Source organism: Coffea eugenioides, chromosome 3 (assembly GCF_003713205.1).
Source record: "Coffea eugenioides isolate CCC68of chromosome 3, Ceug_1.0, whole genome shotgun sequence".
NCBI classification, from domain to species: Eukaryota; Viridiplantae; Streptophyta; class Magnoliopsida; order Gentianales; family Rubiaceae; genus Coffea; species Coffea eugenioides.
The window spans coordinates 42,052,094-42,070,440 of NC_040037.1; the positions used below are offsets into that span (position 1 = coordinate 42,052,094).

General features: G+C 33.7%; 2 protein-coding genes across 4 annotated transcripts; both read right to left on the reverse strand.

The window, feature by feature from the left end:
- Positions 1-4,980: 4,980 nt before the first annotated feature.
- LOC113766883 lies at positions 4,981-7,858 on the reverse strand. Its single transcript, XM_027311048.1, has 2 exons — positions 7,737-7,858; positions 4,981-5,652 (listed from the first exon to the last, which is right to left on the reverse strand). Exons 1-2 carry the CDS (start codon positions 7,766-7,768, stop codon positions 5,121-5,123), a joined length of 564 nt encoding a protein of 187 aa, XP_027166849.1. The 5' UTR covers positions 7,769-7,858; the 3' UTR covers positions 4,981-5,120.
- A 2,638-nt stretch (positions 7,859-10,496) lies between these two features.
- On the reverse strand, positions 10,497-17,915 carry LOC113765386. Of its 3 annotated transcripts, none has more exons than XM_027309545.1 (6): positions 17,689-17,915; positions 16,334-16,778; positions 14,502-14,812; positions 14,347-14,403; positions 12,701-13,173; positions 10,497-11,276 (listed from the first exon to the last, which is right to left on the reverse strand). In XM_027309545.1, exons 2-6 carry the CDS (start codon positions 16,705-16,707, stop codon positions 10,959-10,961), a joined length of 1,533 nt encoding a protein of 510 aa, XP_027165346.1. In that variant the 5' UTR covers positions 16,708-16,778; positions 17,689-17,915; the 3' UTR covers positions 10,497-10,958. The 3 variants fall into 3 exon arrangements, with proteins under 3 accessions (XP_027165346.1, XP_027165344.1, XP_027165345.1); XM_027309543.1 differs by having other exon boundaries at positions 14,347-14,406; XM_027309544.1 differs by lacking the exon at positions 17,689-17,915 and having other exon boundaries at positions 14,347-14,406; positions 16,334-17,126.
- Positions 17,916-18,347: the final 432 nt, after the last annotated feature.

Below are 18,347 nucleotides of genomic sequence, written 5' to 3' on the forward strand. Positions count from 1 at the left end.
CCTAAGAAATTGATAAGATTAAAAAGAAGATTAATCCCAGCTCTACCATGCATGGAGCTCTGAAACTAGTATGCCTTGTTTGGATTGCATTTTTTTGGATTTTTTATAGAAAAATTATTGTAGCGATTTGATGTATGTGAAAAAAAAAAAGTAATAGGGAAATGTGATCACGGAAAACGATGCAATTTTTCTGCGAAAAATGGCTGTCCAAACAAAGATAACACTAAAATCGAGTGGTTCCTAGAATGGTTCACCAATAGAATAGCACATTTGTTAATAAAGACTTATATTGAATATGGGCATGGTAATAAATTGACAAACTATCATTTTCGAGTAGAGGGAGTAGCTTTCATCATGGGAATTGTTTACTAATGTTAACTATTCCTAACGCAAACTCCATTTATATAGAAATATCAGAGGATTTTTATTTTTATTTTTATTTTTGGGACCAGAGTTGTTTTCCTAGTCGATACGTACCTGCAGTAGTAGATTTCCCATCTAGGGTCCGTTTGTTTCGGGTGAAAATGTTTTCCAGGAAAATATTTTCCTAATTTCCCGTGTTTGGTTACACAAAAGTTACTGAAAACATTTTCCTATGTAAAATATTTTCACTCATCTTATGGAAAACAACTTCCGTTCCAAACTTACTGAAGTTGTTTTCCGAAATGCATGCATCCCGCCTGTAGTATGTTCCAAACTTACTGAAAACATCTTGTAGTATGTTTTTTTTTTTTTTAGTGTAAAAAGGAGCATTCGAACCCAAGACCTCTTCCTTACACTCCCTCTCCCGTACCACCCAACCCAACCAACCCAACCCTCCCCCTAGTATATTCAAAATAAAAAAAAAATCTCATCCTGCTCATCCTATGCTAGTAATTAATTATGTATAATAGGGACATTCTTTTCTAGAGAAACTTTCAGCAGTGAGAGTGCAAGATATATGTCACAATAAGCATTGCATGTGATTGATATTTGACACTAAATGACCAGCAATTTGTTTATTGCTTAAGGAGATATTTTTTATTCATATATACATTTCTCCAAGATTTTTTAAAGTTAAACAATGAGATAAATTTTCTTATTTTGCATGGGAAGAAGTATGTAGTTATAATGTGTAGAAAGTAAAGATAGAGATAAAAGTGAAAATATTTCAAAAGTTAAACAAACACCAGAAAAATGAAGTAAGAAAATATTTTCAATAAGCTAACCAAACACCTGAAAATGATGAAAGGGAAATGATTTTCATGGAAAATTACTTCCACGGAAAATATTTTCCCAAGGAAAACATTTTACTTCCAACCAAACAGACCCCTAATACAAAAGGTTTACCAAACAGAAATCTTGGTTGTTGTTCATTTAAGAGGACAATTAAATGGTTTATTCAGGAACTATGCATAGCCCTAGGAATTTCTAGAATTTCTTGCATCAAAAGAGCATATATTTTATCTTTTATCTCATTCTACCACTGTATTCAATGTGTTTTTTTTTTTTAATAAATATCTCTCATAATTGTTTAGAGTTTTAGTTTTGAGATAATACTAATGAAATATCCAAAGCCTTAAAAATGGAAAAAAAATAAAAATGTTGAGGTATTTTGCAAATATTTTTTGTCAAGGACTCCCTAAAGATATCCATGTATGATGACATAAAAACGAAAATGAGTAATGGTGTTTTAGATTTTATTAGTCCTTTTTGAGGAAAATGAATGTTTTAGTTGGGATTCATATTAAAAAGTAAGAAAGGAGATAATCAAACAACATATGAGAAAATTGTTTAGTAAAACTCCAAGTGGTGACATCCGTAGAGAGAATTTATACAAAATTGACTAAATTGAGCAAGCCTAAAAAAAAATGGCTTTCCTTTCTAATATATAATCTTTTCATGTGATATAACCTTTGCTAGAACAAGAAATACTAATTATGTCTGCAACATGAATAAGTATTTTTGTAACTTGTCTTAAAAAGGGATTTGTTTAACTTGAACATTAATTTGTTTTGTAATAACAAGAAGTAAAAGATTCATATGAAAGACAACATACATATGAACCTGTCTAAAAGAAAATGAAAATGTCAAATCTAGAAATGTAATACCCAATATATCTCAAATAATATTTCGCTTGCATCATAAACACATTTCCCAACCCACCTTTTTATATTTTCAATCACATTTTTGTCTCATATACATCACATCACAAAAAGTGCTACAGTAATTATTCCAAATAATATTTCAAATAATACTCTATCCAAACAAAAATACTCCATTCTTTTCCTGAGTGGGGAAATAGCGATGTCAACTTCTTATTTGAGGATGAATTATTAATTATATGAACGTTGACTACTCATAGGATGTTGAAATTAGTGTTAAGGTTTCGTACATTCATCAAAAAGGTCCTTTTTCTGTCACAATCTGAATATATATATATATATATATATATATATGTATGTATTTCCTTCAAGCTTTCAAGATCCTTCGAGACTTTTGAAAACTGATCCACCATTAATATATGACCTCCATTTGGCAAAATTTGGTTAGACTTAAAACATTGAGTTTCAAACATCGACTGCTTGAAACCCCAAGAGGCAAGAAATGAAACATCATCAGATTGGAAAATCAAAATTGAGGACGTTGATTAAGAAAAACTCAGAAGCACTTTCCGACATTGTTTACCTAGGAAGGAAAAATATTGGGACGTGGCAGAACCAGGATTAATGAGCAATTATCTATCCCTTGAGTTTAATTGTTGTTTAATTAAGATAATAATGTTATTTACATTCTTTGCTATCTGACTTTGAAGTCATTTCATTGTCTTTTGGCCAAGTAGTATTCATTATTGAATTTGTACGAGTAGAGAAGTACCAAGGATTAATAGGTTTAAACATTAAGGAGAAGACCTTTTATATTAGTGATAATTACTGAAATTTTAATTGTTTAATGAGAATCGTGAAAGATTAGAAGGAAAAAAATTAGGGGAAGAAATTTGGAACAAATTGGGAAAAAAAAAAAAGAAGTTGTTCATTCTCTTGCCTAGTCTACAAAATTTTTGCAGTTGAGGAGGGAAAGTAAAGACACCTTCGACCAAATATGACTCTTATTAAGCTTTCGATAACTTCAATCTTATTCAACATTGTTCAATAGAAATCAAGCTTGAAATTTATGAGAAAAATAAACAAAGCAAAATGAAATTCAGGGTTGATGTGTTTTGCATTTGATTCTTTTTCGTTTCCTGAATAGGAGAGTGAGAGAAGATGAAAATAAGGAAGGGTGCTGCTAACAATTCTTGATGTCCAATCTAATAGTTACCTTTCAAGATAAACATCACTTACGTAATAGAGTTGGTAGATAGATTAGAACTTAAAAAGCAAAATATCAACACAATGGTTGTACCAATAAAATAAATGTTTCAACTGCATGAGTTTCAACAACAAAATACAAATCTTAGTGTTGCAGGGTTCTCAAATGTAGCACATCAATTTAGGGTTGTATCTTCCATAACCAAAAAAGAGTACAAAATCAGTACTAGAACTCATGTTGGATTTATTATCGAGACAAAGAACAATAGCAACACCACCAAGCTTTTCTTCCCTTTCCCTGTCCCTCTATTTCTCTTTCATTAACACGCAGGCACGTTGTGTCATAAACCGCAAACAAGTGTTGCCAAGTCCAAAATCTACTCTGCCATTGGTTTTCAATATCATCACCTTTTAGCCTTTTTGAAGATTCCTTGAGTAAAAGAAATAGCAATCCAACAGATATTTAGTCGTTCTATCAGTCCCAATTTCGTCTTTTTCTTTCTTTGGATACTTTATTTGGTACTGTCAATTCAACAGTATACATTTTGTCCCCTAGATGCTATTCAAATTAGTCCGAATGCTTTCCTAACATGAGTGCGGGATAGGGTCGGTTGCTGCAGTTCCTGTCCCTGAAAGGTAAAAGGTTAACATTTGCCAAAAAAATGTAAGACTTCGCGTTTGGATTGCAATTTTTTAGAGTTTTTTTTTAGAAAATGTATGTAACGATTTGATATATGTAAAGTAAAAAATTAATTGCAAAATATGTTCACGAAAAATGTAAAGATTTTTTGATGGAAAATCCCTTTTCAAACGAGGTTTGTAATGTCCTGTGTGGATCTCACTGAATTTTGTTCTATATTTACATCATATTGAAAGTGATTCATATTTTGAGCAAATGAACTTACATTTTGTTGAATTGAGCAAAACCATCCAAAAATGATATATCTCCTTTTGTCTAATAGAGAATATAAAAATCTCGTGTTAAAGTTAATAAGCAATAGGAATTAAGCAGAGGGCCAATTATGAAAATGAATGACCAAAAAAAACATTAAGTGTGAATATTGCAACTAAAGGGTTGGTGTAGTTGGCAATGAGGAGGGTTGAACTGACATTAGTAGTTAGAGAACAACCTCAACAATTTTCTAATACATCTGATTTCGATAACATAACAACTATCCTTGTTTTACAAGTTCATTGCATATTAATATACTTTGGAGTGCCTTTCAAGCAAAATAATCATTCTAAAAATGGAAGTACACTCTGTCTAGGATCTTTAGGTTTGTTAATCTTGGGTGACCTAAAAAGGGTTGTTAGCCTAGTGTCCATGGAGCAACAAGAACCCAAATTTAAAGGGGAAAGAATGTGCATTAGAGCATGAGACCATGATCATTTGATATCCATTAGTTTAATGTTCAATCTTTCCCAAGTCTCATCCACTTGTATTTAGGCTGTGCTACTATCAACAACTTGTTTTTTCTTCATTGTTACAATCCTTGCTCATCCCATAACAAGTCACCTAAGGACACTACCATCAAGGAAAAGAATGGAAACTGAATATTTTCAATATTGCTGTTTTTGAACTTTTAGTTTTATTTGTGCTATGAGTTTCTTCAATTGTTTGTTCTCTGTTTAAATGTGTCTACATTTCGCACATAAAAAAATGCTCAAAAAGTTAAAGCTACAAATTAAATCTCGAGTAAATGTTTAATCGCAAAGAGAATTACATGGAAAAATATTTTCCATCCAAAAGCACAAGCAATATACCACAATTGCAAAGCCAAAAAGATGGCAAAAAGAAAGAATAAAGATATAGCAAATTTTTATTTGAGGTCATTCTTCCTCAGCCAAAACCATTCTACTAAGAGGACTCGGACCAAGTTTTTTCCTTCTCATGGCACTTCTTCTTCTAATAATTTCCATTTCATTCCTTCTCCTAAGTTGCATCATTGCTTCTTCTTCAATCACAAATCTCCTCATTAGCACATCATCTGTCAATGATTTTCCGCGAAAAATTTTCCTCCCTTCCGTGCTAATTCTCCCGCTTGGAGTTCTAATTTCTTGCTGTATGGGAACTGGTTTTGATCTTGGATAACTATTACTCCTTCTAGGTGGAACATCACCATGGAAAACTTCAGTGTAGGAGGAGATTGGCGCACACAAACAAACTCGAGTAAACGATGAAGCAACCTTCAAAGAGGTGCATTTCCTTAGCTTGTGCCTGTTAGAATTTGTACCTGGAATTTCTGTTGATCTCGAAATAGTTTTCCATATACTAGCATTTGGTGTTGGAATTTCAGTTGGTTTTGCTACACTACCCTTCCAAACTGTAGCCATCTGCATTGCTCTTTGGTACCAGGGCTTCCTGCAATGTAGCATGATCATTACTTTAATTTAGGTATAAGTTTTTTTTTTCTTTTTAACTAGTGCTATAAAAAAAAGACTTGTAATTGGAGGTGATAATAAGCGAAATACAAATTGAACTATGCAAAAAGAGTTTGAACTTATTTAAGCATGTGCTTGGATATAATTAGCCACATAATCTATACTTAAGTATTGAATAATTACTGTGTGTCTGTGTGTAATTTATTGCATAAAAATATTCTTTCTTGTCCACATTCTCTCTTCATCTAACCTACAAGATTTGCTTATGCTTATGTGTAATCTAATGCTGGTGATTCTGCTTTGGATCCTCAACCCCAATTACAATAGTTAAAAATATTCTAGCCTTGGATTCTTGAATTGCTTTTGACAAATCAGCCTTGCAACATTTTCCACCAAGCCCCAACAGAAACATTTTATTTAATTCCACAATCTTGACACAAAAACCAAATGGAAAGTAAAGAAAAAAAAAGGAAAGAAACCATAAATCCAGATCACCACAGTGCACACTTTTCTGTGTTGCTTTTGACATCATCAGTTTCAAGAAATTGTTAGCTTTTCATATTCTTGCCCAAATCAAAGTCATTCAACACGTTCCAAAGCTTTATACTTTTCTAGATACACCTGTAATTATTATGCTTAAGGAGATAAAGAGACAGACACCCAACTTCACCAAATCTTTCTTTTCTTTTCTGAGGGAAAAAGTGAAGATGGAAACTACCATCATGCTAAGAAAGAAAAAAGAAATTATTCTATAACTCTAAAGCAAAGTAGAATGAAGAGTTCTTTAAAAGCATTCTAGAATTGGTCAAGTCATCAGCGTGAAAATGAACTGACTTTCTAGCCATGCCGGGAGAAATAGGCAAAAGACCAAAGACTCTGGTCAAGATTTATGACCAAATCATTAATACCATTAAAAAAAAAAAGAAACAAATTCATTACAATTGGTCACTCAAAAGAAAAAGGAAAAAAACTAGAAAAAAAAATAGAAAGAAAAGCATCGATGCCAAAAAAGTTGAAGCCCACGTCTAGTTATAGCCCATAAACTAACACATAGGTGTGAGATTCAAGATTAAGTGGCCGTTATGAATTTTAAAATCCACTGGACTTTAGGTTTTCTAACAGGCCCACATGTTAAATAGTAGGCCCTGAAGTTGACAAACAATTGTAAGAGTACCCCACTAGACATTTAAGTAAAGAAAATTGTATTAATGGGCCAGGTCGTAATGGACTTAAGTAGGAAAATGCATTGAGCAATTTCATGCTTTTGTTTTCAGTAAAATTTGATCATTTTCATGAATAAAGAGTTGCTAACAAATTGAGGAAAAAAAAAATCATGTTTTTATTATTGAAAGAGAAGAATTTTATAAGTTAATAAGTAAGGTAACTCTCTATAAATCATAACTTCATGAGCTATAAATATCAAATTTCTCCAACATATGATGTTTAACTGATTGAAAAGTAACTATAGTTGTTTGATAAGAAAGTATTTTCATTCTAAAAGTGAACTGAGTAATTAAAATGAACTAATAAAAATGAAAATATAACAACACTGACCAGGAATAACCTAAAAAAAATGGGTTAATGTAAATTTGTGAAATTCAAATAGATTAGGGGCCTTGTGACCTTGTTTTTGTTGTTTTTGTGTGTGTGTGTGTGTGTGTGGGGGGGGTGGGGATTAGTTGCCTATATTAAAAAAATGAAAAATTGTAATTGTAATATTGGCCTTCATATCTTCCCATTTATATGGTGAAATTCATTTTTTCTACTAAACCAACAGCTGAAAAGAACATTAAAAAAAAAAAAAAAAAAACTCTCTTGCAATTTCAGATATCCTTTTTACTTCAACTCTCTCTGCTGTAAAGTGGTAGCCATTTCTTTGCAGGCAAGAGATATCAGTTAAGGGCACAACTCAAGAAGAGAGACTCTAAACAACTAAGGAACTGCTGAATTCAGGAGCTAAGAAAGAAAAAAAAATGAACCCGTTTTAGTGCTACAGATTCTGCATAATACAGAGCAGGAAAGTGTAAAAGTGATTATAATATGCATGGGCTAAATCTTACGTACCTTGCTTGTGATGAGTTCTTCGGATCTTGCATGAACAAACCAGATAATGAGTATGAGAGAGCTGTAGAAAGAGAGCAGCAAGGTAGCTCATCTGGTTAGAACTTAGAACTGAGTTAAAATGAGCAAACTCTACTGCAGTTTTGGTTCGGATTATGTGATTGAAAGATGTGTTGGCAATATGGGTTCCTTTTTATTTTTTTAAACCTTTCCCTTTAATTCTTTATTCTGTACTTCTCCTTTTGCTTTGGCAGACATGATTCCTATTGATATTGTCACACACACATCACACACACTCTTAGATATTCAAATTTACAAAGGCAAAAGTGCAATTGCTGCTTTTTTAGTCAAATTTCCAAGGACGCCCTATTCACTTTACCATAAAGCTATAGCATGATATGATGCATTTCTTTCTGAATTCGTAGTATGTATGGCAGTAGTGCCTTTGTAATCATCATGTTCACTTCCTTACTATTATGTTAATCATTGTGAGCATGTAAGATCAGTTGGAACACTGACTTTGTGTACTAAAAGCCTGCCATTTATCTTCCTTTTCTTATCTTTCTTTTCCTAGCTTAAGTGTGGCTTACAACAATCATGGAGGATGAAGTCTTGTTTGGGGAAATTCTTCATGCTTTAACAGCATATGTCCAACATTATTAGTTCTTAATCTTTATGGTACTAATCTAACTTTTCTATATTACACATTCTTGAAATATGGCACTAGTAAGTACTCATTCTTAAATCTATAGGACCATGGTACTAGCTAGCACTATTTTTTTTTTAAAATTAAACAGGTACTGTAAAGGGTAAAAATAAATACTACCCATTACATGCCAATTCCACATTTGAAATAAATGATATGTGGACTAATTTCTCTTTTACATTCTCAAACTCGTACCTATTCTCACTTGTACGCTCTAAACTAGTGGAACTAGTGGAACAAAACACCGTACAAATGTCAATAACAGTTTGGATAGTGTATTATTTGAAATATTATTTGGAATAATTACTGTAACACTTTTTGTGATATGATGTATGTGAGATAAAAAGGTGATTGGGAATATAAAAAGGTAGGTTGGGAAATGTGTTTGTGATGCAAGCGAAATATTATTTGGAATAATTTTGGTATCCAAACACTCATATTATGTATTATTTTGTTCCAACTGCAATTTCTTTGCTCTTTTTGACCATTTTCAGTATACTGTCATTAATTTGTACCGTTCTCTATTTCATTAGTTTTGTTTATGCCGTAATCAATTCGATTTAAGCATTACACATATGAAATGTTAGGATGCAAAAGTGTTTGAAATTGAAATTTATGGTACAAAGTGAGAATGTATTACGAATTCGAGAATGCAAAGTAGAGTTAATCCATTATATATTTTCTGGGATTGTTTCTACTTTGCATGTTTCAGATCTTGGCTTCCAGCCTTGTAGCATTGATTAGACTATCTTTGATCCTTTAATAAAGTGTATGGTAAAGTTGTGCAGAGATTTGAGATAATGTTGCTAGCTTACTATGAATACACATGATGCGAATCTTCTTTACATTGCCTGCCTTTTCTTTTATCAAAAAAAGGAAGCAAAAAAAAAAAAAAAAATAGTCATCTATCCACTTATATTGTACAGTAATATTTTAAACGTGATTAGCAAAATTTCCCTAATCTGTCATGATGCACAAAACGACCTTCATATGAAATCTGTCACCATCTGCTGTGATATTTAGGAAGGTGCAGAAAGTGAAAAGAACAAACAAAGACAGGACAATAGAACATATGGAACAATTTGGTAGATGAATCATGAACTCAAATTACAGCACGTTGTAATCTTATGTTTCTATAGTTAAATTATTAGGTTAGAAGAAAGAATTAGTTTTATTTTATTTGACAGGCAAATGCAAATGTAGAACACCCTGTGAATAATTGTTGCTGTAGATTTACACGTTTCATTGAGAAACTAAAACAAAGAAATCCATTTATTTTTGGGATAATATCAGAAACCTTCCTTGAGGATTCTCCTAATATCACTTGGCACCCCTGAGGTTTTAAAAATATTACTGACCTCTTCTAGTAATTGTAAAAAGACTATATTATCCCTCACTTAATACGTAATCACATATCAAATAAATAGAGCTCCAAATTTTTTTTTTTTTTAAAAAACACCTTCTTATTTCATAAATTATGCAAATTGAATTTTGTTTATGTTTTACTGTTTGTGATTGTAATAGATTGGATATGATTTGTTTACTTATTTTGAGTTAATTTTCGTAATGATTAGTACAATTTAAAGGTTTGGGCACGGGTTGAAAAGAAGTTGAAAAAAAATATAAAATTCATAAGAAATCAGTTTTGAGCAAATCAGGAACTTTTGCATAACTCCAAGACTAATAGACTAATACTTGTTATTGTTCTCATGTGACATAACTTTGTAATAGCAGGAATTAAACAAGAGGACAACTTTCAGGATCTGTTTGAATCCACACCCTTTTAAGGTTGCCCTTAGAATACTGCATCTCCTACACTTTGTTCTCCTAACAAATTCTAAGCATTAGCACTTAATTAACAGGTTATGTAAGGATAAACCAAAACTCAACCACAACATCACAGCTTGGGATAAACTTAAATAGGTTTTCCACGTAAATTTCGCAACTTTTTAATAAAATTAATTATGTGAGTCTGGGGATTAATTCAACATTTTGAAATGTTAAACAGCTGAATGCCAACCTCAATACATCTCTATTCCATAACACAATCAAAGTAGTTAAAAGGAAAGGAAAGAAGCACTTTTTACAAGCAACTCTTTTGCCAAGCCAAATGATCAGTCACAAACTATCAAGCACATTAAACATGCCACGATAGAAACAAAAACCAGCAAGGCTTAAAAACCATGATGTTACAATACATGTTCAAAACTCCATGCATTGGGTCTAAATGCTACATTCAAATCTAGAAGAAGTCTGCCACTTCAGCTGGTAGTCAAACTGCTCATTTGTACATCTCGAGATGATGAAACTGCAGTGCAAGTAAAAGCTTAGCCTTTCTGCTACAAAGATATTATCTAATTCCCAGCTGAATGATAGCTGGGCTGCTTATTCTGAACAGAGCATGAATCATGACAATGTTTTGTCCTCGAGTTTGGAACTTGGATTTCAGAACCTTCCAAGTTCCGCCATTTATAAGTAGGTAACTTGTCTGCAATTTTTTAAGTTGTTTTTGAACTCCCTCACTGGCTATCAGGTTCACCAGGAAGTTGGCGACTCCAGCCGCCAGAACCAGCTTTGCGTTCACCCCGCTTTCTTTTATTCTTTGGAAAATGAATCTCCGTGGCTAAGCATGATTTTAGAGTTGATTGCTCCTGAGAAATGGCAGGTTCTGTCTCTTTATCAAGATCTTCCAATGCTGGAAAGGTTGGATTAGTACTTTCCTCTTCTCCACTAATCTCAGCATCTTGATGCTTGTCTGCCGAGGCAATATGAGTTTGTTTGAACGTTTGTATCTCCATTCCGACAGATTCATTATGTATCAGAATATTATCCACAATCTGAAATATCAGAGTTAGAAAATAGATGCCACACACAGTTCTACCTGAGCGAAATGATACAAACTTATCATTGCAGCAAACAACATCACACAACATAACAAAAATGAAGACAAAAGAATGGAGTTACAAGGTTGCTATTTGTATTTGGAAATATCCTAGTTCAGTGAAGTCATAAAGAATGACAACTTAATAGATGACCATCTCGAAATTTTAGAATACCAAGTTTTAAGTAAGATTTCCACCAGGATGATCACGAGCTGATTGGTTAGTAAAACTACACAACCGGTATCACCATTGTGATAGATTTCCTCCATTCTTCTCAAGAAAACTTTTTGACGATTAATCTTAATTTTTGTGTATGTTCCATGTAAAGTGGCCAAAAGTGGTTTTGAAGCTGTTTCGTCAAATGATAAATAGGATACATCACAGTCTTCTAAACCGTCTTCTGGCAGATTATCAGTTCCATGACTCATGAGCTTTTTAAGAGAAGTTGAGGTGTTTTAAGCATGTAGACAAAAGAAGAAACTGGTTCAGTGCAATAGATGGGAAAAGATCAAGTAGTTATTAAAGAATAATTGAATTCAAAGTTCCAACCATGCTGCTCAAAAGGACAAGAAAGTCCAATGAATCTATGCAACAAAATATCATATACATAATGTCCAGGGCAGAAATACATCGGACAACTCTAAACAAGCAAATTATTGAATCACTCTTTTTCCATTCACTCACTGTCATAAAGAGCAGAGAAATGAAATGCTCAAAACCACACGGCAATAAGACCCTAAGACTAAGAAACACATTTACAACTTCCCCAATACACAAATGATAATCCTTTTGCAAAAATTCCTCATACTCTTATGAAAAAAAACAATTAGACAAACTCATTGGAATTTGAAACAAAGACTCTGACCGAAGTGTGCAAGCCCAAATAGGTTCACTAAATTTGAATTATTCAAAATTAGAACTTGATGTTTCAAAGCATCTTTTCCATTGATTTGTGTAAAAGGAATGATGCCTTCCACTATCTCCAGCACACCAATGCAGAAGAATGGGAAATACTCTAAATACGTCTAAGGACAACCAATTCAATCTTTTTATGCCTGAAACAACTACATTTCCTACAGTTAAGATTTAATTCGGTTGCGTAGCAGTTAAACATTCTACAAAGAACTTGGCCCAGAGAAAACACTTTATGTTCTTAAACTTGAAGACAATGATTATTGGAAAATCCTCTAAGAGAAGTTTAACGTCCCACTACCACTCAATGCCATATCAGCACAATTACCACAAACAACACTCAGTTATATAAGTGTCCTGTCTGGGCTGTGTCTGTGAGTGTACATGCTACACAAATATGTACCGACCATACCAGCAACTTATGAAACAAGCAAGATTGATAAGCATATACATGTAATCAGCCTTACTTTTTCACATGAATCAGCAACTTGTGCCTGATGATGGGTCACATCAGCTGACGATAGAAGTCCTACTGTGCTCTCAATTATATCAGGAATGAGAATACCCTCGCCATAATTCGAAACTGCAGTATCAGGCAAAACAAAATCTCCTAGATCATATTCTGGCATATGCTGAATTGATGAATATAAACCTCCTACTGAGACTGTATCTCCATTGCAGGCGGAGAACGTGGGGCTACGAACAGAACTGTTCAGTAGATCACAGGGCACAAGATGGTTTATACTTTCAGAAGAAGAAAATTTTCCAGCATACTTGGTCATTATTGAATCAAGTGTGGACTTCAGCTTGTGAACTCGAGTATGTATCATATCAATCTTCTGAAGGATGCGCTCCTGGAATTCAGTATCTACTTTATTAACTAACCATTCATTATTAAAGCCAAACTCATCACAGCTAGCAGGATTCTCTCCAGGAAACACTGCCATGGAAAAATGTTAAATAAGAAGCAGCAAAGTTGGTAACATAACAGAGAAACTTCATGTTCGAAGGTGTTTACTAGTATATGAAATAAAGGAGGTAGGATTTGTAACACAGATAATAAGAAAATAGCTCCAAGGAATCAATATTATTTCCAGGAACAAATATACACATTATACAAGGAACCATTTTACAGGACAAATGAACACCTATTCTTGCATAAATTCATTTCTCTTTCCTGCAACTACTCTTCAGCTTTAGCATTGGTAGCCTGAACCATTATATTAATGCATCCCTAAGATTCTTTTTTTTTTTTTTTTGCATCTTTAAGATTCATAAATGAAGAAATATAGAGATTCAAATGTGCACAACATACATGCATTGATTTACAGACATATTTGTTTTTCTTTCCTTCATTTACCATTGCAACTTGTCTTCATCGCGATTAATAAAAAGTCTAAAACTTAACTAACTCATCTAGCAAAACAGTTTAGCATTCAAAGTGTTTCCTTTCCATTAGTGTAAACTAAAATGTGCAATTAATCTACTGTATCCACCTGCTTAACTAAGATTCTGAGTGGCTTCCTATTGGCCGTACATTGAAACAACTTTGACCAAGATGATGTTTCATGGTTCTTCACAATTTTTTTTTGATCCAAGTATTTATTTGAATATTTAGCTATGAAAGAAAATAAATTTTAGTCTTTAATCTCATCAAGGTAGATCCCTGCTTGCATCAATGTGGTATATCAACATGAAACATCTTTCCCAATTCAATTGCTGTATCTGTTAGGTTACTTTTTGCGCAGAGCAAAAGAATATTCTTCTGTGCAAAGAAACATTTCGGTAGTAGAAAACAAGGGTAGACAACATAATGTATGTCTGATGTAATAATTTCTAGAAGTTTCAGATAATAAGTTAAATTTTTAGTAGCTAGCTGAGAAAATTTTCAAGCCAAAATCCCAGATAATCTCCTTGTAATGTTGAAAAAATTTATCTCGAAAAGGCAAATAGCTTTATGGTCGTTTCTTCAGTGCTTGGAAAATTCTAACAGACATATTTAAAAGAAGAAAATGATCAATAACCATGACAAGCCTATGAAAGTTACGATCCAAACATAAAGTAATGAGAAATATCAGATTGGTGTTTTATGTTTTTATTCTGACTTAGATACCTGGATTACCAAAATCATCAGCCACAGAATTTCCATCCTGATCAGATCTCTTACTTTCTGCTACATGTCAAAGGCCAGACCTGAAATTAGAGCCATATCGAAGAAAAACAGAATATTTCATGCCAAGCACCCAAAAAAAAAGGCAAAAGACATACCACGATAAGAGAAAAGATTATGATGTGCCATATATGTTGTCGTATCAGTTGTAGATTCAACTCTCTTTCTTTTCCTCCTTTTCAAGGGCATTTTTCTGTGGCTTTGTGACGTATATGGAAGAGACTTAGAGCCAAATTCTTCTACTTGTAATTGATCAAATGGCATAAGTTTATTCTGATCATATGCTGCAATATGTCTTCTATACTTTGACGCTCGTGACTCAATTTCCTTTATTTTCAGTTCAGTCCATTTGCACCTCCACATCAGATTGCGTATAAAGTTTCTCCAGTGACTAGTTAGCCTTTTCTTCCTGCAAAATATTGAAGTGTATAGAACTGATAGGTCATGTATAGAATCAGATTTACCAGCTTTGCTACTGTCATTGCTAAACAACACAAATGTTCATATATGAATCAAATTGTCAACTATTTTCCATTCATAATATGCCTAAGCCTTCTAAAGACCTAGAAACAAAAACAAAAACAAGGATCTCGGGAGAAAGAAAAGAAGAGGATGATATTTAAATAGCAGTACATTTATTGTGTCAAAAAAACAAGAGTTCACAATAAAAATGTTGTGTTACAAACAATGGTTCCTCTAGTATTAAAAAGTTCTAACTGAATCACAAAGGCAATTGTTACATCTGCAAATGGTCACACTGCAATGTTAAGTTGTTAACTATTGGATATGGGATCCAACTCAAATCAAGAATCACTGTAACAGGATATATGAGCCAATTTCTAGAAGAATAAACATATAAATTCCACACCTTTTCAGGTAATTATATTTGGTGGCAAACTGGGCTTTTGATAAGAAAATATTGGCAGAGGAATCTGAAATAGCAATCAGAATCATGCTAACCAATCATTGTTATAGCTTTTCACATCGACTGTTTCAAGCATAAAGTGCATTCTCAACCTTCAAATTAATACACTAAGCCCTTCCTCGACAAAATTAACCAACGAAGAGCCAGATCAAAGTTGGTAGAAGAAAATAAACCCAGAAATAACAGATTGTTCAGTCCTGTCTTCAAGGTTCACCTTCTCTTTTCTTAATTCAAATCGATGATGCTAGCCCAGGAAAAAGAAACTGACCTTAAGGACATCATGTAATGAATTGAGAGGAAGAAAAGAGCAGACTGCACAGAAGAAGGTACAGAAGAAACGAAACTTTGGGAACGCAAGATAAAAAAAAATATATTAGTGGCATCTTTGAGTTCAAAAATATTGGTCTGGTTGCATCTGTTAACTCTATAACTTATTTCTCAGTTCATGCTCATTGCCAAAAATCCTTTATTCCATATTTGTCGCTTCACCTATAGATGCATGGTACAAGCTTGAGAGTCTCAAGCTGAGCTTTACAATGTTGCTTTTAGGGGTTTCCAACAGACGGGGTACATAAATAAAGATTTAGTTAAGAAGATTTCTCCGACCCTTATGTACATGCTGGAAGCTCGGATAGCAGCATATTTGGGTTTTACATAACAATGAATGCCATTTTCCAACTTATCACTTCCAAGCCAGTCTAAGGCAATGGAGGACTTCCCCTGGGTTACACGGAGCTTCATTAGACAAGCTGATCTGCGCAGATGAGCCTGTACACAATTTCCTAGATCTTAGGGGTAAAGGAAGTAAGATGTCTAACTATCAGTACTAGCAAAAAAAGCAACAAGGGAAATAGCTTTAAAACTGTCAGGATTTCCAACTAATGAATATCGGTGATTACAACAATTATGAATACCAGGTAATGGATACTGTTCTAAAGCTAAAATTGTTCCTTGTGCAACGCAAACAATGGCATAGAGAAACATCTTGTAGAAGCAAAACTATACCTCATTGGAAAGAAACTGCTCAATCCATCAAATGGAGATCCCAGTCCACCAGGGTCGTATAGTTGTGACTCAACTTCAGCATCACTGAACCCAGAAGAATTCTCTTCTCCAGATGTAGTGTCGGCAAATGAGCTTGAGCATTCAGTAGCATCAGGATCTTCTTTTGCAGCCAATCTACTGTCAGGATTCCTTTTAGAACCAATTACATCAACAGCTGCATCCTCAGTGACCTTTGGAAGTTTAATTTGTTCACCTAAGCCTTTTCCGTCAGGGCTTGCAAAAGTTTTACCAGCCTTTCTACTCGATGTGTTAGTTGCTGTGACACCTGCTATACCCTTTGAATCAGACTCGAGCGGTAGTTGAGCAGGGGACATGATCACAGGCTTTCATCAATTCCAGCTCATTCTCTTGGCTAATTTACGAAAGGAAAATAGAAATAAATAGCCTGAGTCCACATTCAACCAGGCTCATGTTAGTGCTACTAAACTTACAAACTATAAACATCATCCAAATAATGATAATACATCCACCAGGAGGTGAAGCTTGAGATACTCATAATGAGTTGAACTACAAACAAATTCGCTCAATTCAACAAGATATCTTTTAAATAAAAATCCTAAAGAAGCACATACAAACCGATAGAGCTAGCAGATTGTTTTACCATCAACAAACTATCCATGAGACTACCAAGCTATTGAGGCTTATAAAACAATAAAAATGTTAACAAATCCACGCAAAACAGAGGGAAAAACAACAAATGATTTAACAAGTTTAGTGCTTGACTGCAAAATTTCAATGTCCAAGCCAAATGTCTGGAAAATGGAATCAAAATTAAGAAAGGCATAACTTAAGAAAATTTAAGATTACTAGCTTGTGCTGCTTAACTACTTACAGAATTAAAACGGGATTTATACACCATGATTGTACAAGTTTATAGCATTATGTCAAAATAAACAAAATTGAACCAAATACCCACAACACCCAAAAATGAAGTAAAGAATAAGCAGTCAAAAACTCCTGCAAATTCACAAAATCAAACACACAGAATAATCATTAACCAGCTAACTAGCTAAGCATGCATAGCCAACTAAATAATCGCTCAACAAATTAACAAACCACAAAGCAACTCTCTAACAAGCAATTTCTTACATGCAAAAGAACAAAGAAACAATTCAAATTCAAGAAAGAAAAGCTGCTCAAAATCAGAAACAAAAATAGAGGCCAAAAAAAAAAATCCCACAACAGCATTTGCACAACATTTAAACATACAGAGAAAGCTAACTGAATTAAAAGCTAAAAGCGTTCAAATTTTTAGCCACAAAGAGAAAAATGCAGGCAGAAAAGGAAAGGGGTACCTGGGCCGGGAATGAAAGTAGCAGAGGTGTAGTTAAGCAGACAGGGGCGGCGACACAAGTGTGTGAAATGAGAGGGTACGGAGGCAGTTAACGTTAGGACTTAGGAACATGAGCATAACCTAAGTCTGTGCTGTTAGCAATAAATTAATACTACAAGTGCTAAATTAACATCTCATGAGTTCTTTTCTTAATCTAATACTATTCTTTTTGGTATTTAATTTTTTCCTCTATAATGGTTCCCGCTTTTAGATGGTACCGGACTACCGGGTCTACTTGTATATTCGATGGCATCTATGCTGGGAATTTTTGGCAAGGGCGAGCTGTATAGTTTGAGGATGCACTTTTAGTTTTGAAAGTTTGGGGGCTGGACCAAATTGGTCCATAATATTTGAGTCCAAACGAATGTAGTTCTCATTCTCATAAATCCGTTTTTGACTGGATTGGTCTTCAATGTTTCAGGGAATAATTTTGGAAATCTCCCCTAAGATTTTATGAAATATCACTTTGCTCTACCGACGTTTTCAAAATCTCAATTAGCCCCCTTCAAGTTGATAGTTTGTTACCAATGTCAGCCCTCTAATCAAAAATAATATTATAAAATATATGTTGGAGGAGAGAGAGTATTTTGGTGCCCTTAATACCCTTAGGTTGTCCCAAAA

Excerpts from the sequence above, each read along its gene's own strand:
- LOC113765386 (XM_027309543.1), bottom strand. The coding sequence starts at position 16,707 with ATGTCCCCTGCTCAACTACCGCTCGAGTCTGATTCAAAGGGTATAGCA. Across the intron at positions 13,174-14,346 it reads TGATGATTTTGGTAATCCAG|TGTTTCCTGGAGAGAATCCT; the intron begins GTATCTAAGTCA and ends TTTCCATGGCAG. Across the intron at positions 11,277-12,700 it reads TTGCTGATTCATGTGAAAAA|ATTGTGGATAATATTCTGAT; the intron begins GTAAGGCTGATT and ends CTGATATTTCAG.
- LOC113766883 (XM_027311048.1), bottom strand. The coding sequence starts at position 7,768 with ATGCAAGATCCGAAGAACTCATCACAAGCAAG. Across the intron at positions 5,653-7,736 it reads AAGAACTCATCACAAGCAAG|GAAGCCCTGGTACCAAAGAG; the intron begins GTACGTAAGATT and ends GCTACATTGCAG.